This window comes from Myotis lucifugus, unplaced genomic scaffold, assembly GCF_000147115.1.
Source record: "Myotis lucifugus unplaced genomic scaffold, Myoluc2.0 scaffold_8, whole genome shotgun sequence".
In the NCBI taxonomy this organism is placed as follows: domain Eukaryota; kingdom Metazoa; phylum Chordata; class Mammalia; order Chiroptera; family Vespertilionidae; genus Myotis; species Myotis lucifugus.
Window position 1 is genome coordinate 12,651,372 of NW_005871056.1, and position 26,222 is coordinate 12,677,593.

Consider the following 26,222-nt stretch of genomic DNA (forward strand, 5'->3'; position numbering starts at 1 on the left):
TTCAAGTCCTTATTTAAATATGTGGGCATTTAAAAAATTGATTTTCAAAAGTTGTTTGGATGTGGTGACTTTAATATTTTTATTTTGTCATCAAATATTTTCAAGTCTGTTTATGAGGGAGAACTGATCACAAAAGACCACATATTATATGGTTCCATTTATTTTGGAAGTGTCCAAAATAGGTAAGTCTGTAGATTAGTGATTACTTAGGGCCAGGAAGGTAAGGGTGGGGTTGGGGGGTGGGGGATAGAAGAACAATGGCTATGGGGTACAAAGTCCCCCCCCCCCCCCACATAACAGGTGGGTCATGTGCCAAAGGTGTAACAGGGTTTGTGGGCTGCACATCTCACACGGCAGCGTGAACACCCAATCATCATGCCCGTGAACTACAAAAGGATCTACAATGTTTCTTTTTGAGATGATGAAAATGTTGATTGTGGTAATGGTTGCACATTTCTGTGACTATACTAAAAACTATTGAATTTTACCCTTTTAAACAGGTGAACTATATGATGTGTGAATTATATCTCAATAAAGCTGTTTTTAAAAAGCATTTATCATAAGAATTGTTTAGTGAACAATGTTATGTCATCTAAATTACCATTGGATTTTTTTGGTAATAGTGGCTAACATTTGTTGATTGCTCATTTTGTGCCAGGAATTGTGCTAAATCCTTTAAAGACTACATTTTTTTTACATTAGGCATTAGTTTCTATGAAGCTTTTCAGCAACACAGTCATCTTTGTATTCTCCAACCACAGAGCCTTACAAATGCCAAAAACTCAAAATATTTGAATGAATGATTATGTGTATGAATGAATGAATTTAGCATTCTGGCATGGCATCTCAACTCATCAGGGCATTGCTTTCTCCTTATGTTTTTAACAGTCTACTCTCAGACCTACTAAGCAATTCTAGCTCACACAGGGATTAGTGGTTATATCAAGTAGAATTTTTCTGACTTGGTTTTGCCATTTCCGTAGAAGTAAGGAAAGAGAAGGAAGAGGAGGACATTATTGTATTGTTCTCCTTCTCTTTGCTCCTTATTTCAGTAGTTGGCAACTCATCTTTAGCTTTCAGTCTTTATATTTACACCTAGTGGGAGTGTTTTAATCTTCCTGCAGATCTTCTCAAGAGAACAATAGCCCAAGAGATTTGACCTCAAGTAGTATTCACAATAGCCAAGAGGTGGAAACAAACCAAGGGTCCATTGACAGATGAGTGAACAAAATGTGGCCTACACATACAAAGGAATATTACCCAGCCTTTAAAAGGAAGGACATTCTGACACATGCTACAACATGGTTGATCCTTGAAAATATTATGCTAATTGAAAAAACCCCAGTCACAATAGAAAAAAATACTGCATGATTCCACTTAATATGAGGTTCCTAGAACAGTCAAATTTATAGAGACAGAAAGTAGAGTAGTGGTTGCCAGGAGTTTGGGGGAGAGGGAAATGGAGAGTTGTTTAATGGGTACAGAGTTTCAGTTTTGCAAAATGAAAAAGTTCTGGAAATCTATTGCACAATAATGTGAATATACTTAACACTACTGAACTGTACACTTAGAAATTATTAAAATGGTAAATTTTATGAGTTTTTACCACAATTTTAAAAAATTGAAAAACACACATAAAAACTGTTTATTTGGGAGAACACAACATGAAATCACTTTGAAAGTAATAGATAGACTCAGCTAAATTAAAAACAAACAATAGAATAAACTGTAAAACAACCCTAATTACATTTCAAAAAGGCTCACTAAGATAAACAAAACAAGCCATCATCTTTTCACTGAATCTAATTCATAGCCATGATTTTATGCTAAACGTACTGAGAAATGATTGTAGGTTTTTAAGAGGGGGAATTATGAAAATGATGTTTGAAGATGCTTACTAGAGGTCTTAAGAAGGAAGGATTAAAGCTAGTTCATAGAGAGAGCACCCTGAGCTGGAGTAGTCTAAGGAAGCTTCCATGAGGAGTCATTTGCAATGGTTCTTTTTTTTTTTTTTTTTAATTCTTGATTGTTGGAAGTATTACATTTGTCTCCTTTTTCCCCCCACTGACCTCTTCCAGCCCACTCCTGACACCCCCCCCCCCCCCATGCAATGGTTCTTAAAAGATAGGTAAGATTTAGATGGGGAGGAGGTAATTACCTTAGGTGGTTAATGAGGAGTCACAGATAAGTGAGGTACAGATAAATAAGAGAAAGTTTAAACACCAGGATAAAACATTTAAATTTGATTTGGTAAGCTTGAGAGATTCTAAATTATCATCATAATTAACATTTGCAAAATACTTCATGTTTATTATCCCATGTGAGCCTCAGAACCATTCGAGGAAAGCACTCCCACTTTACAGATAAGGAACCTGAATGTTGGGGTCCAACCCCAGCAGGTCCAGGGGTCCCCAAAGGTGTGGACGGAGTCGGCAAAGAAGGAATGACACGGAGACAGCGTTCAGTTGATCAGCAGCCTAGCCAGGTTCTAGCCACGGAGACAGCGTTCAGTTGATCTGTTTAGGTTCTCTTGCCATGCCAGGATCTCCAGCCAGGTTCTGTTTAGGTTCTCTTGCCATGTTCTCTCGCTAGGTTCTCCAGCCAGGTTCTGTGTTTTATTGTCTTGTTACATCTGTATTTATACCAGTTGATTTTAATCCTATCAATTTCTATTCCAAAGGTTAGGGCGTTTCTTATCTCCATTCCAGAGAGTAAAGATTATGTAGCTTAAGCGTGATTGTTCGTAGTTAAAGTGATTAACTACCCGCCTGGCACTTAGTTGAGGGGCTTTACTGATAAAAATCCTCACCTGGGGAAACAACCTTTGTCGGGGAGGTGGTCCTGTTTAAAACACATAGCGTTAAGAGGGGGAGCAAACATATGCCATATACGCCAGATCCCTTGAAACATAAGCTGTGCAGATGTTTCTTCCCTGCAGCGACTGTGTCAAGCAGCAAGGGTGGACCGGCTTCCGGCACCTGAAGCTCCCAGACTAGCCACCAGATTATGTTATGCTCATATAGCTTTTTGAGCAATAGAGTGATGTATGCTGTTATGACTGTGATTGTTTTTTAAAACAAATGGAACTTGGTAATTGAAGCCTACCAAAATGGAAAGAAAAGCTTTGATTTGAATTTTATGAGAGTGAAGTTATTTTTAAAAACTCGAATTGGAAGATAAGTTAGTAAATAACAACCAAGTTGTGAGTTTTAAGTTTTTCTTAGTGTTTAGAAATTGAACTCAAGAATATGTCTCTCACCCTCAATTATCTTTATTTTTGAAGCTATGAGTCAAGATTTTTTTTCTTTAACAGCACAGGGCATTTTGCAGATAGATTTGCCTATTTGCAAGTTTGTATAAACTGACTGCAACATACATACAATTAATTTCCTTGGTCTGCAACATATAACAAAATAGTAAATCTTTAGTATAACTAACTCAGTGCCCATCACAGTATCTGGCTTAATGTATGTATTTTATTATTCATTCATGAAATTCTATGAGAGTTAAGAGGAAGATAATTTATACAAAGAAAACGCAAGAGAAATTTTTAGGTGGGCAATGACATTTGGACCTTTAAGATCAGGGTGATCTTGGATATATAGAGATAGAAGGACATTCCAGGGTGAGAGAGCTGTAGGAGCCTAGACCCAGAGGCGGTACCATGTGGAGGTTATATGTAATTTACAAGCCATCCAGTTCTGTTGAGCTGCTGTTACAATGTAATGCTAAAGACATTAGAACAAAAATGATGCTAACATTACGGTGTCGGGTGAATTTCCCGCCAAAATATAAGATGGCGCGTTAAAATGCCTATATCTTTTGAAGTATGGGTTCGATTGAAATGAAATATTTGGTAATACGCAGTTACAATCGGCCCGAGTTTACACGTTTCCCGCACTCCACCGCAAATCTATATGAACCGAGTTAAAGACGGCTCCCGCGGAGTACGCGCAATTCACGCGAGCCGACTTAACTCGTTTCCCGCAACCCAAGTGCTAACAAGGTTCCTGTAGGATAAGTTGAATAAAATGAAGCATGTCCCTTGAGATTTGGTTTGTCTTTTAGGTAGGCCAAGCTATGAGAACATCAAAGATACAGTAGATGGTTTGAATAGCAAAGATAAGCAAGGTGCTTGCAGTCTCTAAGCCTTAATTTCCTCATCTTTAAAAATGAAGCTAGTAAATAACTAGATTGCAGGGTATTTTGAGGATTGAATAAAATAATGTACATGAAGAGCCCTGTTACATAAAAGGTCACTCATTTTGGTGGTTACTGATAGGATCTGCAATGAAAATAGTAATGTATTGTTTAGGGTAAAGAGATGTTTTGTTATCTAAAAGAGTCCATGGTACAATGCAGTGTAACAGCTTTATAAGTATTTTTAATTTTGGTATCAATCACACATACTCCAAAGTGCCATCTGTGTATTGTGACTACAACTTTATCTTTGAATTTCATGGTTTCATGTTTGCTCTGAATATTTCACATAAATATATAGAGGAGTAGCTGCTTATTCCACAGATTCATCATAGCAGATACCATAGAGTACAGATGACACCTTTCTACAGAAGTCCCTTATCTAGCCCCCCTATAAATTCAAATTTGAATAAATTACAAGAAGATCTTTCCAAGAGAGAGTCCATCAAGAATTTTATCGTAAGAGGTTTTAAAATTAAGGAAACTGGGGCTTAGCAAGACTTGTCTCCACAGGTAACTGATGCCAAAACTGGGATTCAATATATGTTTTCTTCTCTCCTTGACTAGGACTTTTTCCATAGAATATACCATTCTGTTTCTTATCAGGTACATCTATATAGTAAACCTGTATTGATCTTAAGAGTTGAGATGGCTGAGGAGAAAAGTTCTGTTAGAAATATTACATGGAGGAGTGATTTTTAAGTTTTAACAGCTTTTTAACAAACTTAACATCTTCTTACAATATAAGTCACATATCATACAGTTCACCCATTGAAATTGTACAATTCTATGACTTACTATATTTACAGAGATTTGCAACCATCACCACAATTTATTTTAGAAGATTTTATTACCCCAAAAAGAAACCCTACTCACTTTAACCATCATTGCCCAAACTCCCCCATTCCCACCAGCCTTAGGCAATAACTAACCTAGTTTCTATCTCTCTAGATTTTTTTATGTTCTGGACATTTTATTTAAATGAAATCATACGATATGTGGTATTTTGTGACTAGCTTCTTTCACTTGACACTGTTTTCAAGATTCATTGGTATTGTAGATGTCAGTATTCCCTTATTGCCAAGTAATATTTCATTGTATGGATATATTATATTTTATTTAACTACTCATCAAGTGATGGACCTATGAGTTGTTCCACTTTTTGATATTATGAATAATGTTGTTGTGTTTATCTGTGCACAAGTTTTTGTGTGGACATGTGTCTTCATTTCTCTTTGGTATGGACCTATGAGTGGAATTGCTAGATCATATGGTAACTTTATGTGTAATCACTGAAGAAGGAACGCACGAGGCCAGAAGGGGTAAAGAATTATGAATTTATTAGGTCATCTGGATACTAGATGGGCTGAGCCCCAATATGGCGCCAGCACTCAAAGATGGGAGTCAGAGGTTTTTAAAGGACTCTAGGCGGGCTTTTTCTGGGCAAAGAATTCTCTATGCAGGTCCGGATTCTGGGAAGCCCCGAAGAGGAGAGATAATGGTCTTAGCAAGTGGAATGTGGTCTAAGCAAGTAGAATGTCCATTGTGAAGTGGCCTAAAGGTCAGTTCCCAGGGGAGGGGATATCGATTCAATTATTTGATCAGACCTAACAGTAATCATTTGAGGAACTGCCAGACCATTTACCAAAGGGACTGCATCATTTTACATTCCTACCAGCAGTCCAGAAGGTTCCATTTTCTACACATTCTCAACAACTCTTTTTATTATCTGTCTTTTGTATTATGGCCACCCTAGTGGGTATGAAGTGGTATCTCATTGTGCTTTTGAATTGCATTTCCCTAATGGCTAATGATATTGAGCATCTTTTCATGTGCTTATTGGCCATTGGTGTATCTTCTTTTGAGAAATGTCTATTCAGGTCCTTTGCCCATTTTAAAATTGGCTTTTCTTTTTAATATTAAGTTGTAACAGTTCTTTACATATTCTCTGTACAGATACCTTACAAGATAAATTATTTGCAAAAGTTTTTCCCATTCTTTGGGTTTTCTTTTCACTTTCTTGTGTTCTTTGAAGTGCTTATGCTTTTGGTGTTACTAGTATATCTAAGAAACCATTGATTAAATCCAAGGTAACAAAGAAAACCCATGTTCTAAAAGTTTTATAGTTTTAGCTTTTATATTTAGATGCTTGATTCTTTAAAAAAAAAAAATCCTCACCTGAGGATATGGTTTTCATTGATTTTAAGTGGGGGGGGGGGGGGGGGGGGGGGGGGCGGGGGGAAGGGAGGGAAAAGAGAGAGAGAGGAGAGAGAGAAGAGAGAGATATCAGATGCTTCCCGTAAGGCAGCCTAGGTATGTGCCCTGACTATAAATTGAATCCACCATCTTTTGGTGTACAGGATGATGCTCCAACCAATTGAGCCACACTCTTTGATTAATTTTGAGTTAATTTTTGTATATGGTGCGAGGAAGGGGCAGCTTCATTCTTTTGCATGTTAATAGCCACTTCTCTCACTACCATTTGTTGAAAAGACTACTCTTTTCTCCATTGAGTTGTCTTGGCAAAGAAAATGATTCTTAACCACTGTTGTTGTTTTTGTAATCCTCACTAAAGAATAATGATGTTTTTTATTTATGTATTTGTTTATATTTTTATTCTCAGTGGAGGACTTGCTTAGAGAGAAGAAAGGTGGGGGTTGGGGAGACAGAGAAAGAGAAAAAGGAAGAGAGAAAAAGAACATCTATCCATTGTTTCCCATACACATCCCAACCGGGAATAGAACCCACAACTTAGGTATGTGCCCTGACTGGGAATCAAGCCTGCAACCTTAGGGTGTACGGATGATGCTCCAACCAGCTGAGTATCCTGGCAGGGCCTTAACTATTGTTTCCAAATGAGAGATATAAAATGACAGAAATGAAAGCATTCTAGGGAAATTATGCAGATAGAGAGTGTGAGGTCAAGATACTTAGATCCAAGAGTCCTTTTCCTGAGGCTGAAAGTTGTAAATCATAAGTAATAGATGCAACATCTGCTGAGAAGGAATTACAGTATGGAATTAGAGAGTGAAGTTGTAGTGGTAGATGCCTATCTTGAAATGGCCTGATGATCTCAACCTCTTCTGTTGAATTAAGTCATGGAATCTTCAGTGAATAGGATGAGTGAATAGAGAAACTTTGAGAGAAGTTTAATATGCAAAAATTGCTGTAAATTTATAAAATAAAGAGAGCCAGAGTGGCTCAGTTGGTTGGTCCATTGTCCTGTATATTCCCAGGAATATACATGGCACATTACCTGGGTTGCAGTTCGCATACAGAAGGCAGGCAGTCAGCCGATTGATTCTTTCTTACATTGATGTTTTTCTCTCTCTTTCTTTGTCTCTGTCCCTCTGTCTGCCCCCCCCCCCTCCCGCTCCCGGCCCCTCCCACTTTCTCTAAGCATGTCCTCAGGTGAGGATTAAAAAAATAAAGCCCTGGCTAGTTGTTTGTCAGTGGTTAGAGCATCAGCCCTTGCACTGAAGGAAGGATCGCAGTTTCAATTCCCGGTCAAGGACACATACCTGGGTTGCAGGTTCAATCCCCAGCCCTGAGGCAACCAATAAGTATGTGTCTTATCAAATCTATGTTTCTCTCTCTCTCTCTCTCTCTCTCTCTCTCTCTTTCTCCTCCCCTCCCTCCCTCTTTCCCTCCTTCCCTCCCTCCCCTCTCTAAAAAACCAATGGAAAAAATATCCTCGGGTGAGGATTAACAACAACAAATATAAAAAAGAAAAGTGGTTGAGATTGTGCGTGAAAAATATGTTATAATTTTACTAGAGGCCCAGTGCATGAAATTCATGCACGGGTGGCAGGGGGTACCTCAGCCTGGCCTGCGCCCTCTTGCAATCCGGGACCCCTCAGGGGATGTTGGGCCTAAACCAGCAGTCAGACATCCCTCTCGCAATATGGGAAGCTGCATGCACCAGTGACCATACTTTTCATACAGGTGAAAGGCATCTTGCTGTTGTATGAGTAGCTACATTTTTTTACCCTGATTATAAAAAGTAGTACATAACATGTTCCTTCTGAGGCAGTAGTACCATTTTCCCCATCTTATGGGTAGAAAAACTGAAGCAGAGAGAAGTTAAGTAATTGGCTTTGTCACACAGTTATAAGTGTCAGAATCAGTGCTGACCACAAAATGTGCAAGCCAGAGTCCATGCATGTCATCACTGCATCATCCTGTTTTTTCAGTGTTAGAGTAGCCTTGCCAGGTTTTAATATTTAAATCTAAGAGACTGTTCCCAATATATAGGGTAGGGTCCCTAGGCCTGGCCGGTGATCAGGGCTATCTGTGGTGCGACCGGCAGGCAGGGTGATTGGTGGGGGGGGCCCACTGGCACCCACCTTGGCTGGCGGCCTGGTGCCGCCCACTGGCTGACCCCGCCCCCTGATCACACCGCTGGTTGCCTCCCGGCTAGGGGCAGCTTCTTTGTTGAGCATCTGCCCCCTGGTGGTCAGTGTGTGTCATAGCGACCGATCGTTCTGCCATTTGGTCTATTTGCATATTAGGGTTTTATTATATAGGATTTTCTTCAAATAAACACAGAAACACAGTATAGGCCAGTGGTCGGCAAACTGCGGCTCGCGAGCCACATGCAGCTCTTTGGCCCCTTGAGTGTGGCTCTTCCACAAAATACTGACTTCTGCGCATGGGCCACGAAGTTCAATCGCACTGTACATGCGCGCCCGCATGTGGTATTTTGTGGAAGAGCCACACTCAAGGGGCCAAAGAGCTGCATGTGGGTTGCAAGCTGGAGTTTTGTGCCCCCGGGGAAAAGGGGATGACCTGAATGGCAAAGTACTGGAAAGAATGTTATTGAAGAGTCAGAATTCCTTGGTTCTGATCCTAATCTATACTAGGTGTGTAACCTTGACTACGTCACTTACCCTTCAGAATAGTATTTTGACATTTACTGAAGCGCTACCATATTCAGGACTTTGTGTAAGCTTCAGTCTCCTCTCTTGTAAAATAGAACTGATGTCAAATTAATTACTTTGAAAACTTACGAAATAATCATATACAGAGAAGGGATTATTATGTTTGAAATTTGGAAGTTCAGTGTAGTTAGTAGGAGCAGCTGATAGTTTGTGTGTCTGTGCTCAAAAGAGTTCTGCAAGGTGTGTTATATCCTTATTTTGATAGTGAAGAAACTGATGTTCAGTGATTATGAAAGTTGTACAGTCAATAATCAATAGAGCAGTTATTCTAATCCAGTTCTGCATGATTTCTTTGTACCACCCTAACTTTGGCTTGAAAGATCCTAATGTGTGAAGGAGGAGGTGGGGAGGGAATAGGGTAGCACCAATGAGATTTAAGTTAGACATATATATGCTTAAGATGTAATTCCAAAGGGCTAACTAGTCCTAAGATTGGTGATCTCACAGGTGAGGTGGAACAGTGTCATACGTTAAGGTCAAAGGTATATCCCAGTTGATTAACGTGTAAGTCCCAGAAAGAGCTAGATGTTACGAAGCACAGTTGTATACGAGTTTATCCTTGTGTCTGCTGGAATCTTGGAAATTTTTGTTCAGGAGGCAGGGGAAGACAGAACACCAGTGAGGTAATGAAGTCAAGATGGAAAGCAGAGGTAAGTGCAAGAGGCCAAAATAATGCTAGAGCTTGTGGAGGTGAGTAGACTTTGCCTTGAATCATGAGGCAGTCATTTCTTAGAATTCTCTTATTCATATCCTTTGAAGACCCTTTTCATCTCACCAATAAGATGACCGTGGTTAATTTCTAAGTGTCATGTAGCTCAGCATCTTTTGAATACTTCATAGTTCTGATCTCTCAGCCTCTGCACTCTTCTTATCCTTTCCATGGTCGAGAAACATTATTTGGGAATATAAAACCAATAGACCAGGAAAAGAGTACAAGAAAGGAGCAGACCAATTTTTATTCTTTGATTTATCTTGTGCCATTATCTTCCTAAGGACAGGTACAAAGTTCAAGCTTCAGTTCTTATCTTGCTGCTGTTACTAAATTATTAAACAGCAGACATGCTTCTTTTTGATGGCGTTTAGCTGTTGGAGATATCGTCACCTGGCACAGGGGAAGCAAAGAACTTTGATCTCTAATTATGATTTGCAAACTTTCAGTTTCTGCATAGAAATCCATGATGATTGGTGTCTGTGAGAATATATCTGTGATAAAAATATGTATAGGAAAGGTAACTAATATACAGGATGGGACAGAGGTAGATTTACAGTCGTGAGTATGTGAAACACAGAGTTTATTCCTGGATTATTATTGTATTATTTTCCATATGAACAACTATAAATCAACTTTTGCCCTACTCTCTATATTGAGCCCATGCTTTATGTGAGGTAGTCTGAAGTACTTGAAAATGAAGTAAGAGTATCAGAGGTTACAAAGGCCTAAGCTGTTTTTGTTTATACTGTCTGCTTCTCAGAAATGGCAGAACTGGGTTTCAGAAGAAAGGACAGTTGAGTTGAGAAACATCAAGAGAAAGGTAATGCTGTGTGCTAATTTTGCATGCACATGTGTGTACATGTATAATTTAATAAATAGGAAAAGAAGGAACCAAACATATGATTCTTTTATCCCCCTTTTTTTAAAAAAGAGAGAGTAGAAGGGAGAGGGGGAGAGAGAGAGAAACATTGATGTGAAAGTGAAACATTGATCAGCTGCCTCCTGCACACCAGCTACAGGGGATCGAGCCCCAAACCCTGGCACGTGCCCTGCCCAGGAATCGAACAGCAACATTTCAGTGCATGGGATGACGCCCAACCAACTGAGCCACATCGCCAGGGCAAAAACTCTTAAAATATATTAAATGTTTTCTTAACAATAGAGCTTCAGAATACTGGAAGAAAAATGGACAAAGCTGAAAAGAGAAATAAATCCATAATTATAGACTTCAACACCCCTTTCTTGATCTATAGAACCTAGTAGGCAGAAAATCAACAAGGATATAGAACTAACAGCACCTTCCACCAACTGGATTTTTTAAATGGAACACTTCAACAACATCACAATACGTATTATTTTCAAGTGTCCATGAAATAGTCATCAAGATAGGCCATAACATGGGTTGTAAAATCAACCCCAAATAAATTTAAAAGCATTGAAATAAATTATGTTCTTGGACCATAGGAGAATTAGATTAGGAAATAGTAACATAAAGATAACAGGAAAATATCCAGACATTTAGAAATTAAACAGTATACATTTTTTATTTATTTATTTTTTGTTTTGTTAATTCTCACCTGAGGATATTTTTTCCATTGATTTTTTATTTTTTATTTTAGAGAACGTAGAAGGGAGGGGGAGAGACAGAGAGAAAGAAACATCAGTGTAAGATAGACACATCAGGCCTGCAACCAAAGTGTGTGCCCTTGCCCGGAATCGAACCGAGACCCTTCAGTCCTTGGGCCAACATTCTAACCACTGAGCAAAACCTGCTAGGACTAAACAGCATACTTTAAAATAATCCATGGGTCAAAGAGGAAGTCTCAAGGGAAATTAGAAAATATTTTGATCTGAAAAAAAATGAAAATACATTATATCAAAATTTTGAGGATGCTAAAGTAGCACTTAGAAGGAAATTTGTAACACTGAATTCTTATATTGGAAAAGGAGAAACTTGTCAATTCGATTATATAAGCATCAGTCTTAACAAACTAAAAAAGAAGAGTAAAATCCAAAGCAAGCAGAAAAAAGGAAATTAAAATAAAGATAAGAGCAGTCAATGAAACCTAAAATAGAGAAAAACAATAGATTCATAGAAAAGATTAATAAAATTGATAAATTTCTAGCAAAATGATAAAAGACAAAAACTACTGCCCTACCTGGTTTGGCTCAGTGGATAGAGCGTCGGCTTCGGACTGAAGGGTCCCGGGTTCGATTCCGGTTCAGGGCACATACCTCAGTTGCAGGCTCCTCCCTGGGCTGAGCCCTGGTCAGGGCTCGTGCAGGAGGCAACCAATCGATGTGTTTCTCTCACATTGATATTTCTCACTGTCTTTCCCTCTCTCTTCCACTCTCTCTAAAAATCAATGGAAAAAATATCCTCTGGTGAGGATTTTAAAAAAAAGACACTAATATTCCCTGTGTATCATAAAACCAATCAAAATTTCTTTTGATAGTCTAGATATCAACACAAAAATTTGTGTTCAAAGTAAATTATTCTTTCAGAGGCCCTGATGAAATGACCTAAAGCAAAAGTTATTAAATATGGGAAACTGCATATCTAGTATTTAAAAACTACCTGTTTTGAAACTATTCAGTAACAATTTTTTTTCTATTTGTTTCCTAGACTTAAAGAAAAATAAGATGCTGGAATATATATATATGGCTAATATGCAAAGTGTCCCCTCGGGAGTTCAACTGGGAGACCGGGAGTTCGATCACTCGCTATGATGTGCACTGACCACCAGGGGGTGGTGCGGAATGAAGGAAGGCCCCGGCCAGCAGCCGGAAGGCCCCAATGGTCCCTGATCACCAGCCAGGCTTAGGGACCCTACCCATGCACGAATTTCGTGCATTGGTCCTCTAGTCTTTAAATTCTTTTTTAAAAAATATTTTTTTATTGATTTCAGAGAAAAAGAGAGAGGGAGAGAGAGATAGAAACATCAATGATGAGTGAGAATCATTGATCAGCTGCCTCCTGCACGCCCCACACTAGGGATCAAGCCCACAACCTAGGCATATGCCATGACTGGGAATCAAACCATGACCTTCTGGTTCATAGGTCGATACTCAACAACTAATCCACACCAGCCGGGCTAAGTAAGAATCTTAAAGAATGGGAAAATTGTATTAGGAATTGTAAGATTACCTATTAGGTGTTTGGAGGCAAATATAGGTCTCAAAAACCTTTATCAGAAATTTGGAATTTGACAAATTATCATATTACTAGAGGCCCAGTGCATGAAATTCATGCACTCAGAAGGGTCCCTCAGCCTGGCCTGTGCCCTCTCGCAGTCCAGAAGCCTCGGGGGATGTCCGACTGCCATGGAGGTGGGAGAGACTCCCGCCACTGCCACTGTGCTCACCACCTGTGAGCCGGGCTTCTGTCTGAGCAGTGTTTCCCCTATGGGAGCTCACTGACTACCAGGGGGCAGCTCCTGTGTTGAGCATCTGCCCCCTGGTGGTCAGTGCGTGTCATAGCAACCGGTCATTCCACTGTTTGGTCAATTTGCATATCAGCCTTTTATTATATAGGATGTATATCTCCTTTTTAAATCTAGCAGCGAATTAATATTTATAAAATTAAAGCTAGTGTATCTTGTAAATGAAAAGCCTTTCTTTTATTTCCTTTATTTGCTTATTTCTTATTTCTCCCCACCTCACTTATATGATGTATTAACAGACCCTTTTTTTGCTTCCTCAGTATATGTCAGATAACATGTATTAGGCACTTGTTGTCTACTATCTTGCATGGACTACTGTAATAGCCTCCAAAGTTCTCTTCATACACGTACCCTGTCCCTTATTCACTCCAGGGTTGTCTGTTCTTTACTCAGAGTGATCCTGTTAAAATCTAAATCAGAGCCTATTCCTACTCTGCTCAAGACTGCCAGTGACTTTCTTATGGTACCTACAATGTCCTATATAAGTTTGACCTGCTTCCCACAAACAAACCTCTCTGTCCTTATTTTTTATCTTCTCCTCCCTTGTTCATTCAACCTCCTTGGCATATCTTGTGCACACCAAACCCATTCCTATCTCAGGGCCCTTAAACTTGATATCTCTCCCTGGAACTCCCTTTCCCAGATATCCATATGGTTATATTCAGATCTCTGCTCAGATGTTATTTTATCAGAGAGGTCCCATCATCCTCTGTCTCTTTTATTCTGCTTCATATTTCTTCATAGCACTTATCATTAATGACTATATTATATATCTATTGTATTTGTTTATTGGCTGTCTTCCCCATGTATGATGTAGGCATAATCTGTTCTCTGATGTTGCTCTAGAGCCCAGAACAGTGCCTTAAATATTTGAATAAACAGCTCAGTTCAAGTTCTACCTCTAACTTTGAAGCTATTCTCCAATGCAGAGTCATCTACTTTTCCTCGTTTTTCTGAACATCATTATAGTGCTCCTGTTCTGTCTCCACTGATTCTTTAAAGATTGAGCTCTTATCGTGTGTAGAGTCGGTGTGGCTTTAAATCCCAGCCCTGCCATGTAGCCATATAACTGGCTAAGTTACTTACCTCTCTATTCTATTTCTCTGCATGTAAAATGGCAATAATGAGTAGTACAATTGGAAGACAGGGGAGATAGAATGGGAATAGTGGGCAGAGACCTAATTATCACTTTCTTTGTGTGACATAGCTGTTTGGATTTTTTCATGTAAGTAACAGAGAGCTTTGACAGATTTTTTTTTTAAGCGTTTGTATGACAGGATAAATTTTCTGTTCATTTAAAATTTTAACTTCATTCAATCTGTGTTAATTCTGAACTATTAAAGAACTTCTTACAAATTTACCTTTCTGTTTGTGCTGTCATGCAGTTTTTGTTCATTTCCATGTCCTGTGTTTACTGCTGTTACCTGGCTAAGTTTTATGTGTTAAAAAGATTGGGGCCGTGGCCGGTGTGGCTTAAGTGGTTAGAGCCTCGGCCCATGCACCATACACCAAAGGGTCGCAGCTTCCATCACAGGTGTCTCTCTCACATCAATGTTTCTTTCCCTCCCTCTCTCCCTCCCCCTCTTTCTCTTCCTTCCTCCTTCCCTCCCTTCCACTCTTTCTAAATATCAATGGAAAAAATAGTATCCAGTGGGTAATAACAACAAAAATAAATAAAATAAAAAAAGATTGGGTCATTTTTGGTCTGAAGTTGAACTTTCATAATGTAAGGGAAACCACAAATGTCAAGGATTATCTACATTGCACTGTTTTCTCTTGACAAAAATTTCATGTTCTGGCTCCTTTTCCTTTTTAAGATATTTTATTTTTTCCCTTATTCAAGGAAAAATTTCTAATAGTATACTTGTATACTTTCTTGGTGACCTAAAAAGAAATAATAATGTGCATTAGGTTTGTAACAACCTTTGCCTTTTGGGTACATGTGAGAAATGAGATTATTTGCCATATCTTCATTTCTGGCATATATCTGTTACCAAAAATATTTTTTCAGAACATTCTCCCTACTCCATTGTAAAAACACAGAGAAGGGATTCTTTAGCTAGGTCACAACGTCCGGAAGACTGTGTCTTGTCTCAGATTAGAATCAGTATATTATATATGATACAAATCGAATTAACCAATAGTTCTTCAATTTTTTTTTTCCTCCAGACACAAAATATGTTCAGGGAGAAAAGTTCTTTCCTAACTTTTAATATTTTGTGCTGCCTATGTTTGGGATTCAAAGTATTTTTGGTGCTTATTGCTTAACTGGGCTGAAGATTATCTCATGTGACAGCAGAGATCTCTTGTTTTGGAATTGCCATTACTTTCTAGAACAGCCAGTCTGTACAGCGGCCAACATGCCCTGGATCCTCCTGCTTCATATTACAGTGATACTGCTTTGTCAGGGTAGAATTCAGCCTCACAGGGCTGGAGTCAGTCTCTGCTGACCTCATGCCACGGTACAGCATGTTCAAATCTGGGAGAAACCTGAGGGTTATTTGGCATATTCCACCTCCTCCTCCTTCACAAGCATGGAACCCTCACTCTCCTCGGAAACCGTATGTTGTATATGTGTGTGTATCTGTCTCTTTTTTAAAAATCTATCCTTAATTCTACAATTCTATAGCTTTAAGTGGGGGCTGGTTGAATATACAGACACAGGAAATGCTTTGAGCTGCTGGAACTTAGCATTTTTCAGCAGTTGATTTCAGCCACGGCATTTTGCTATTTTTGGACTGACTTGTGTGAAGTTGCAATAATCGAGAAGCATGTTACGTGTTTTCTAGTAGTTCATTTTACCCATAGCTATTTGGGCAGAAAGGACAGAGTGCTCTTTAGCTGTGTGGAAATGCTCAGATCCTACTGGAGTGTCCCGACTCTTGTATGATGGGCTGCTTCAGTGCAGAGTCAATGTTGTCCTCAGGCTAAATAGTTACCAGAAAATAAGTGTTTTCTTCAGTGAACAAAAGAGTTTGGTTTGCTTTTTGCAGCTTGGGTTAAATTTGAAGGTGCCAGGTATGCATAACAAATAAGTATCTGGATTAGAGCCATTTGAAATATTACTCGCATTAAAAAAGGTTATTACCACCGAGCTACTTGTTTTCAGTGTATTTTTTACCTAAGAGTTGGCCAATTTCTGAATTGTAAAGCAGTATGTACATATCTCAGTGCTAAGTTCATGTCTCTAGGTTAGCAGAACAGGTCCCTGAAATACAACTGGATAGGAGGATGATCCAGCTTTATGCAACACAGCGCCATTTTCACATTTCACCCATATCTTTGAGTGGAAAACAGCCTAAAGCTTGATTTTTACCATGCTTTTTTGAGTTGATTTTATAAATGATACATAGGTATTTCTAAGAGACTAATGCTAAAGCGAAGTAGATTCTTTATAGTTTCTGATACTGAAGTTAATGTACACTAATATTGTTTGCTGTTGAGACATTGGATTTAAGATCCAAACAGATTTTTCACTCTGAAGTTTGATGTTAAATTACTCTCATCCCTTATGGTTGATTGTTTAAATGCTAACTTTGTTAACAGATTTGTGTCTCTTATCTGTACCTTTTTTTTCCTGTTGTTTCTGTAATCTTGGGTTTTAAAATTCTGGCACATCTTTGCTTATTCTGAACTAATAAAAGGTCAGTTTACTTATCTGTGTTTTATTAAGAACTAGAGGCCCAGTACACGAAATTCATGCACTCAGCGGGGGAGTGGGGTCCTTCAGCCCGGCCTGTGCCTTCTTGCAGTCCGGGAGCCCTTGGGGGATGTCCTTAGCGCCGCTGCGGAGGTGGGAGCCGCCACTGTGCTCACCAGTGTGAGCCCAGCTTCTGGCTGAGTGGCGCTCCCCCTGTGGGAGTGCACTGACCACCAGGGGGAAGCTCCTGCGTTGAGCGTCTGCTCTTGGTGGTCAGTGCACATTCATAGCAACCAGTTGTTCTGTCGTTCGGTTGATTTGCATATTAGCCTTTTATTATATAGGAGATAGTCCAAGGTTGAATGGGTGGTCAGAAGGAAAGAATTCTTAGGAGAGCCCTGAAAGAATAGGGGGTAGAGACTGACTGTAAAACAGAAGTTAACTGCTTTTTCTCCATTATTGACAGTCCAAAGGGAGGAGGAAAATGTAAAACATTTTTTAAACATGCTTAATTGATTTTATTTTCTCCATTGATTCCATTAATCCATGAGAAGAGAAAGTTTGTTAAAAAAACAAACAAAAAAACTTAGGCCCAGCCAGTGTAGCTCAGCAGTTGAACATCAGCATATGAACTGAGAGGTCACGGTTCAATTCCAGGGCACATGCATGCAGGAGGCAGCCAATCAATGATTCTCTCTCATCATTGATGTTTCTATTTATCTCTCCCTCTCCTTTCCTTTCTAAAAGCAATAGAAATATATTTAAATAATAAATACATGAATTGATCAGTCATAATACCTGAGTAAATGATTGTAGATTAAACTGTTTCCTTGCTTCCCTACCCATGTCTCTCTCTTGCTCAAACTATTATCAGCTCTGATGAACTAAAATACTCTTATTGAAACAATATTTAAAATGTTCAGAAATGAAAAAATAAAATGTTCAGATATGAGGTACTTGCTCCAGCATCTGGAATTCTTAATAAAACTATCTGGTATATCAAACTGCTAAAGATTAGAGTTCAATTATGAACTCTTTGTATGAAATTGCAACATGCTTTGTGAAGAGTTCATACTAAACTTCAGAATGAACATTTTAAAGAAATACTCAAGAAGGGAAAATGTATCTGATTCTAGAAAAAGACTTTTAGAAAAGTGGGACACTATAGAACCCATTCTGTAAATGTTGAATATATCTATATTTTTAATTGCTAATTATCTACTTTTATTTGTGTCCTTTTTAAAAAAAATTATCTTTATTGTTGAAAGTATTACAGATGTCCCCCTTTTCCCCCCCATTCACCCCCTCCACCGGCCTTCACTACACTGCTGTTAGTATCTATGGGTTATGCATATATGCATATATGTTCTTTGACTAATCTTTCTCCCACCCCTTACCCCCGCCCACACCTTCCCTGTAAGATTCATCAGTCTGTTCCATGCTTCTGTGTCTCTGGATCTATTTTGTTCATCACTTTATTTTGTTCATTGGATTCCACATATAAGTGAGATCATGTGATACTTGTCTTTCTCTGACTGACTTATTTCACTTAGCATAATACTCTCCAGGTCCCTCCATGCTGTCTCAAAGGGTAAGAGATCCTTTTTCACATCTGCATAGTATTACTTACCTATATTTTAAACACATTAGATTATACTATCCCCAGATGTTGACCAGTTCTAAAGATTAGTAATTCCCTTTCTTAATAACCCTGCAACAATATACATATGTTAAAATCATGTATGTGATGCAAATAGTCCAGACAATTTCTTGGCAATGTTGACATTGCCTCGTTTTCTATACAAATGCCCAGAATTTACAATGGGAATTTAGAACATGCATGTGAGGTCACTTGTCATATATAGATGCTATGCCTTTTGAATAAGTGTTATTTACATTGGGTTATCACTATATTAAATAGTGAACTTTTGAAAGATAAAATAAAACTCCCCTCACACCTTCAAACTGCTGCTGTCCTAAATCTCATCATTCTATAGGGTTCAGAGTGCCACATAAAGGTCAAATCCCATAGAAACAATGCAAAGGTCTGCCCATCTTATTTCACAGGATTCCTTTTTAATTGAATTCTATTCAAAAGTAATAGCTAGGATAGTGATTTGATGAGAATTATACAACACTACATCAAGAGACTATTTCAAGCCGAAACCGGTTTGGCTCAGTGGATGGAGCGTCGGCCTGCGGACTGAAGGGTCCCGGGTTCGATTCCGGTCAAGGGCATGTGCCTGGGTTGCGGGCACATCCCCAGTGGGAGATGTGCAGGAGGCAGCTGGTCGATGTTTCTCTCTCATCGATGTTTCTGGCTCTCTGTCTCTCTCCCTTCCTCTCTGTGGAAAATCAGTGGAATGTATTAAAAAAAAACAAAAAAAACAAAGAGACTATTTCAAGTTGTAGTGTTTCCCTATTCTCGGTGCTCAAAATGCCTTTATTTCCTCTTTAAAATTAATAAACTCATGTGACTGTATAAAGGTTGGAGGGAAAAGGTCAAGAACTCCAACTTCAAGCTTAAAACATTTGCTATAAGTTATTTTAATTTATACCAGAAATGATTAAATGCCAGCTCCATTATATTCTATCTGGAACAGAGGGGAGTGTAAACCAATCATTTGTTCATTCATTGAACAATTATTGAGTCTGCTGTGTATCAGCGTTTAGAGTTTGAGATGTGTTTGGGATAGATCAGCTAACAATACAGATATATTCTCTGTCCTCATGCAGCTAAAATTCTAGTTGGGGAAGATGACGACAAATATAAGCCTAATGAAAATAACAAGGATAGGTAAGGGAGATTGGAAGTTATGGGAGTAGACGGCCATTTTTAATGTGATAATAAGGGTAAGCCTTATAAAAAAGAAACATTTGAAGAAGGGCTTAAAAGACCAGTAAAATAAAATAGGAATATTTGAGATGTATAAGGCCAGGAAATATGATTAGAATATGGTCTTTAATTCTCACTTGCTCTTAATGAAAAGTGTAGTTGTTGTTTTTAAGTCTGAGGATAGTAGAGTATACACACTGTTTAGGTTGGTATTTGGGTGGAAGAAAGTATTTTATGTTCAATGGAAACTTGTGAGGGAAATTTTATAATGAATCATTTCTTCGGAGTGTAGAAGCCTAATTCAAGTTGGCTTTTCTTTCTCCTGGTGGTTCCTCATACATATTGTCTAATTTGAAAAATCAAGGCACATTTTAATTATGCTACGATTCTAAGTTCAGAGAAGAGGTTTTTATGGAGGTCCAAAGAAGCTCACAGGAATATGTATGGTCAAGTTACATATCAAACAATGGTCAAGTTTACCCATCATTAAAGGAATGCAATTGATAATTAAAATGAGATCTTGCCGCCCGCCCAGCGTAGCTCAGTGGTTGAGCGTCAACCTATGAACCAGGAGGTCACAGTTTAATTACCGGTCAGGACACATGCCCGCGTTGCAGTCTTGATCCCCAGTGTGGGGCGTGCAGGAGGCAGCCAATGGATGATTCTCTCTCATCATTGATGTTTCTTATCTCTCTCCCTCTCCCTTCCTCTCTGAAATCAATAAAAGTATATTTTTAAAAAAGAGAGATCTTGCCTTAGCCGTTTTGACTCAGTGGTTAGAGCATCTGCCCAAAGACTTTCAGCTGGCCCGGCCGGTGTAGCTCAGTGGTTGAACATCGACCTATGAACCAGGAGGTCACAGTTTGAGTCCCGGTTAGGGCACATGCCCCTGGGCAGTCAATCAGTGATTCTCTTTCATCATTGATGTTTTTTATCTCCCTCTCCCTTCTTCTGAAATCAATAAAAATATATTTCAAAAAATAAATGAATAAAAAATGAAGTATTTTTTTAAGAATAGAAATGAAAATAAAATACATTTTCCTAAGGTTCTCAGAAATGGACAGAGACTCAGGTCTTAAACTTTGCATATATCCTCTGTTTCTAGTCAGTTATTACATTTTAAAAAGCAATTTCTTAACTGTTCTGTTTCTTTCTCTCACTGTCTAGCCAGAGTAATTTTAATTTAGAACATCTCAGAATTTTTTTCTTAAGTAGCCATTTTAAGTCTAGTATGATATTATTAATTACTAGTGGCCTGGATTCATGCACATTGAAAGGAAATTAAAAGGTGGCTGGTGGGGTGGGGCGGGACTGGGCAAGACGGGCTGGACATGCCCTGGAGCCAACATCCTGCAGTCCCTCCCTGGCTGACCGCACCTGGGGTGGCGCTTCGGCTTGAAGGGCGTCTGTGAAGTGGGCGGGGTCACTCCGGCAGGTGGGGTCCCTTGGCCTGGCCTGCGGGGATGGGGCTGAAACCGGCTCTCCAACATCCCCCGAGGGGTCCCAGAGTGGGAGAGGGCACTCTGCAAAGTTGCTGTCGCTCAGCAGTTCCTACATTGAGCATCTGCCCCCTGGTGGTCAGTGCATGTCATGCCAGTTGGCCGGTCAGCCGGTCACTTAGCCTTTTATATATATACTAGAGGCCCGGTGCACAAAAATTTGTGCACTCGGGGGTGGGGGGGGTCCCCCAGCCCGGCCTGTGCCCTCTCACAGTCTGGGACCCCTCGGGAGATAACGACCTGCTGGCTTAGGCCTGCTCCCGGGTGGCAGAGGGCAGGCCCAATCCCTAAGTGCAGCCCCTGGTCAGGCTCAGAGCAGGGCTGATTGGGGAGTTGGGGCGCCGCCCCGTCATGCACAGAGCAGGGCGGATCGGGAGGTTGCGATGCCACCCTCAGTCACGCTCAGGGTAAACTGATTGGGGAGTTGGGGCGCTGCCCCCTGTCACTCACAGAGCAGGGCCCATCAGGGGGGTTGGGGCTCCGTACCCTGTCACACACAGAGCAGGGTCGATCAGGGGTTTGGGGAGCTCCCCCCTGTCACGCACAGAGCAGGACTGATCAGGGGGTTGAGGAGCTCCCCCCTGTCACTCACAGAGTAGGGCCGATAGGGGAGTAGGGGCACCGCCCCCTGTCACACACAGAGCAGGGCGGATCAGGGGGTTGGGCGCTGCACCCTGTCACACTCAGGGCAGGGCCAATGGGGAGGTTATGGCTCTACCCTGTCACACACAGAGCAAGACCCGTGGAGGGGGGTTGGGGCGCCACCCTCTATTACCCACAGAGCAGGGCCGATGGAGAGGTTATGGTTCTACCCTGTCACACACAGAGCAGGGCCCGTGGAGGCGGGAGGTTGGGGCACCGCACCCTGTCACACACAGAGCCGCAGGGCAATCAGGGGATTGGGGAGCTCCCCCCTATCAGGCACAGAGCAGGGCTGATCAGGGGGTTTGGGTGCTGCCCCCTGTCACGCTGATTCGGTGCCGGGACCTCGCTCTCTGCCGCTGATCCCAGTGCCGGGAGGCATATTACCCTTTTACTATATAGAATAGAGGCCTGGTGCACGGGTGGGAGCTGGCTGGTTTGCCCTGAAGGGTGTCCTGGATCAGGGTGGGGGTCCCCACTGGGGTGCCTGGCCAGGCTGGCTGAGGGGCTGAGGGCTGTTTTCCCGCTGGCAGTTGACTAAAAGCTCCCAACCGCTCCTTGTTTTCTTTTTTTTTTTTTTTTTATTCTGGGCCAGCTTTAGCTCTGAGGCCTCGCTGCTGAAAACATGGATACAATGTTGCGGTCCGGGGCTGACTGAAAGCCGGGTTTGTTTAGCTTCTTATTTGCAACATAGTAATAGTTGCTTAGAGTTGCAGTTGAGAGTCCGGCAAGTGAGGCGGGGAACGTTGGAGTCTGCAGTTCCTGGAGGAAGCAAGCCTCCCTGCTCGCTTCAGTGCATGGCTGCCGGCCGCCATCTTGGCTGACAGTTAATTTGCATAAGGATACGCTGATTAGCCAATGGGAAGGGTAGCGGTCGTACGCCAATTACCATGTTTCTCTTTTATTAGTGTAGATACTAGAGGCCCGGTGCACAAAAATTTGTGCACTCGGGGGTGGGGGGTCCCTCAGCCCGGCCTGTGCCCTCTCGAATTCTGGGACCCCTCGGGGGATGACCACTTGCTGGCTTAGGCCTGCTCCCTGGGGGATTGGGCCTAAGATGGCAATCGGACATCCCTCTGGCAGCCCGGCAGCCCTCGGGGGATGTCCACTTGCCAGCGGGGAGCAGACCTAAGCTGCAGTCAGACATCCTTACGCTGCTGAGGAGGCAGTAGAGGCTCCCACCACCACCACTTTACTGGCAGCCATCAGCCTGGCTTGTGGCTGAGCAGAGCTTCCCCCATGTGAGAGCGCACTGACCACCAGAGGGCAGCTCCTGCATTGAGCGTCTGCCCCCTGGTGGTCAGTGTGTGTCATAGTGACCAGTCATTCCCAGTCTTTCTGCTGTTAGAATCAGTTTGCATATTACCCTTTTACTATATACGATCGAGGCCTGGTGCACGGGTGGGGGCCAACTGGTTTGCCTTAAAGGGTGTCCCAGATCAGGGTGGGGGTCCTGCTTGGGTGCCTGGCCAGCCTAGGTGAGGGGCTGATGGCTGTTTTCAGGCTGGCCACACCCCCTTTAGGGTGGGGGTCCCCACTATGGTGCCTGGCCAGTCTGGGTGAGGGGCTGAGGGCTGTTTTCAGGCTGGCGGGCGACTGAAGCTCCCAGCCTCTCCTTTTTTTCTTTTTTTTTTTATTCTGAGATTTATTTACCTTCTATAATTGAAACATTGTTGCCGTCACTGGTGCTCCCAGCTCTGAGGCCGCGGCTGGGTTTGTTTAGCTTCTATAATTGAAACATTGTTGCTTCCGGAGCTCAGAGCCAGGCCGCGGCAGGCGGGGAACCTTGGCTTCCTCCATCACTGGAGCAAGCAAGCCTCCTGCTCGCTTCAGCTGCGTGGCTGCCAGCCGCCATCTTTGTTGGCAGTTAATTTGCATATTGCCCTGATTAGCCCATGGGAAGCGTAGTGGAGGTATGGTTAATTACCCTTTTTGTCTTTTATTAGATAGGATATGTGTGTTTGTATGTGTGTGTGTATATGTATGTATATATGTGTATATATATGTATGTATATGTATGTGTACATTAGTGGCCTGGTGCACGAAATTCGTGCACAGGGGTGGAGTTCTCTCAGCCCAGCCTGCACCCTCTCCAATCAGGGACCCTTTCAGGGATGTCTGACTGCCTGCCTGATCACACCTAACTGCTTCTACCTGATTGCCCCAATCCCTCTACCTGCCTGCCTGATTGCCCTTAACCTCTCTGCCTGCCTACCTGATCACCCCTAACTGCCTCTGCCTGTCTGCCTGCCTGATCACCCCTAACTGCTCTCCTCTGCCGGCCTAATCTCGCCCCCAACTGCTCCCCCCTGCCGGCCTGATCTCGCCCAGCCTCTGTCTCTCTTTGTTTTTCTCAGCAGGCCTCCCTGCCTCCCTGTGTCCCTCTTCCTCTTTCCCGGCTGGGAGGGGGTGGAGCCAGCGGGGGCCGCTCCACCCTCTGCCAGCCCTCCTTTCCATCCAGGCCTCTTCAGGCCCAGTCTGTTTTGTTTCCTCATTCTGAGAGAGGCTCCAAGAGTGAGCTGGGAGGGAGGGAAAGAAAGGGAGAAAAGGCTTTGAGCTGGTGGGCGCTGTGTGTGTCTGTGCGTGTGTGCAGTTGTGAGTGAGTGTGAGTGCCACCCCGCCTCCCCTGTCCCCGTCTCTGCTGCCACAAGTCCCCACCCACCAGAGCCTGCTGTGCAAGAAGGCTGGGAGTTAGGTCGAGTCTCTGGTCGTTGTGGATGTGACGGACCCAGGGTTTTTATATATTAGGACTAGAGGCCTGATGCATGAAATTTGTGCAAGGGGCTTGGCCCTCACAGCCGCCACCCCAGCTTCGTCCAGAAGGTCATCCGGAAGGTCGTTCAGCTGTCTGGTCTAATTAGCATATTATGCTTTTATTATTATAGATAATAAATTATTCATATGTAATCTTTAATTTATGTATAATTTTACAGAAACAAAATCTGCTTTAAGTGACAGCATATCTTTTTTAACATTTTATTTTTATTATTTTAAATATATTTTTATTGATCTCAGAGAGGAAGGGAGAAAGAGAGAGGGATAGAAACATCAATGATGAGAGAAAATTGGCTGCCTCCTGCACGCCACACTGGGGATTGAGCCGACAACTCGGGCATGTGCCCCAACTGGGAATCGAGCTGTGACCTCCTAGTTCTTAGGTTGATGCTCAACCACTGAGCCACACCAGTCGGGTGTGACAGCATATCTTAATGTACATAAGATTAATCTCTATGGCCTACCGATTAATAAATTGGAATTTGAAATCAGTAAAAATTGTACAGTGAAATGGATATTACTATATGGTATATATGTGTACTTTTAACATTTACTTGATGATCTAAAGTAGGGGTAGGGGACCTTTTTTCTGCCAAGGGCCATTTGAATGCTTACAACATCATTCAAAAGCCATACAAAATTATCAACTTAAAAATTAGCCTGCTATATTTGGTCATTTAATTAATTCACCCTTAATGCCTTGACAAAGCCAGACCAAATGATTTTGAGGACCTTGTATGGCCCTCAGTTCGGGTGGTCCCAACCCCTAATAGAGTTTCTGAAACATTGAGTCTTAAGGTAAAACTGTGATGCTTAAGTTTAGTTTTTTTAAATTAATGTTAAAATTAGGTGTAGAAAGGTACCTGTTAATTCTTTTTTTTTTAATTAAATTTATATTGTTCAGATTACATTTGTTCCTCTTCCCCCCCCCCCATAACTCCCCTCCTTCCAGTTCCCGCCCCACCCTCCGCCCTCACTCCCCACCCACTGTCCTCATCCATAGGTGCACGATTTTTGTCCAGTCTCTTCCCGAATCTCCCATTCCCCTTTCCCCCCCAAGAATAGTCAGTCCATTCCCTTTCTATGTCCCTGATTCAATATAATCACCAGTTCATTCTGTACATCAGATTATTTATTCACTTGATTCTTAGATTCACGTGTTGATAGATGCATGTTTGTTGTTCACAATTTGTATCTTTACCCTTCTCTTCTTCCTCTTCTTAAAGGATACCTTTCAGCCTTCGTGTAATACTGGGTTAGTGGGGATGAACTCCTTTAGCTTTTCCTATCTGTGAAGCTCTTTATCTGACCTGCAATCCCGGATGATAGCCTTTGCTGGAAAAGGAAACTTGGTGGAGGGTTCTAGGAATCACTCACTTGGAATATTCCTTGCCATTCCCTTCCTGGCCGGCCAGGTCTCCGTGTGACGAAACCAGCTGAACATGCGAATTGGGAATTCCCTTGGAGAGCAATGAGCCCCCTTCTCTGGCCGGCTTTAGAAATTTGCCTTTGCCTTTTGCTCTTGCGAATTTTAA

General features: G+C 41.5%; 1 protein-coding gene and 1 non-coding gene across 6 annotated transcripts in view; one reads left to right on the forward strand and one right to left on the reverse strand.

The window, feature by feature from the left end:
* Window positions 1-26,222, forward strand: part of TMCC1 (transmembrane and coiled-coil domain family 1) — a 153,226-nt gene that overhangs the window by 63,889 nt on the left and 63,115 nt on the right. The window contains exon 1 of one of the 5 annotated variants that reach the window (XM_023749632.1): window positions 9,804-9,830. The exons of the other annotated variants lie outside the window; for them this stretch is intronic. Coding sequence (XP_023605400.1) covers window positions 9,813-9,830 — 18 coding nt within the window. The 5' untranslated portion in view covers window positions 9,804-9,812. Of the gene's footprint in view, window positions 1-9,803; window positions 9,831-26,222 lie in introns of those variants that run through there. 5 annotated transcript variants of the gene reach the window in all.
* Window positions 295-398, reverse strand: LOC111824940. Its single transcript, XR_002828026.1, has one exon. It is a non-coding gene; the product is annotated as a small nucleolar RNA U13 (small nucleolar RNA).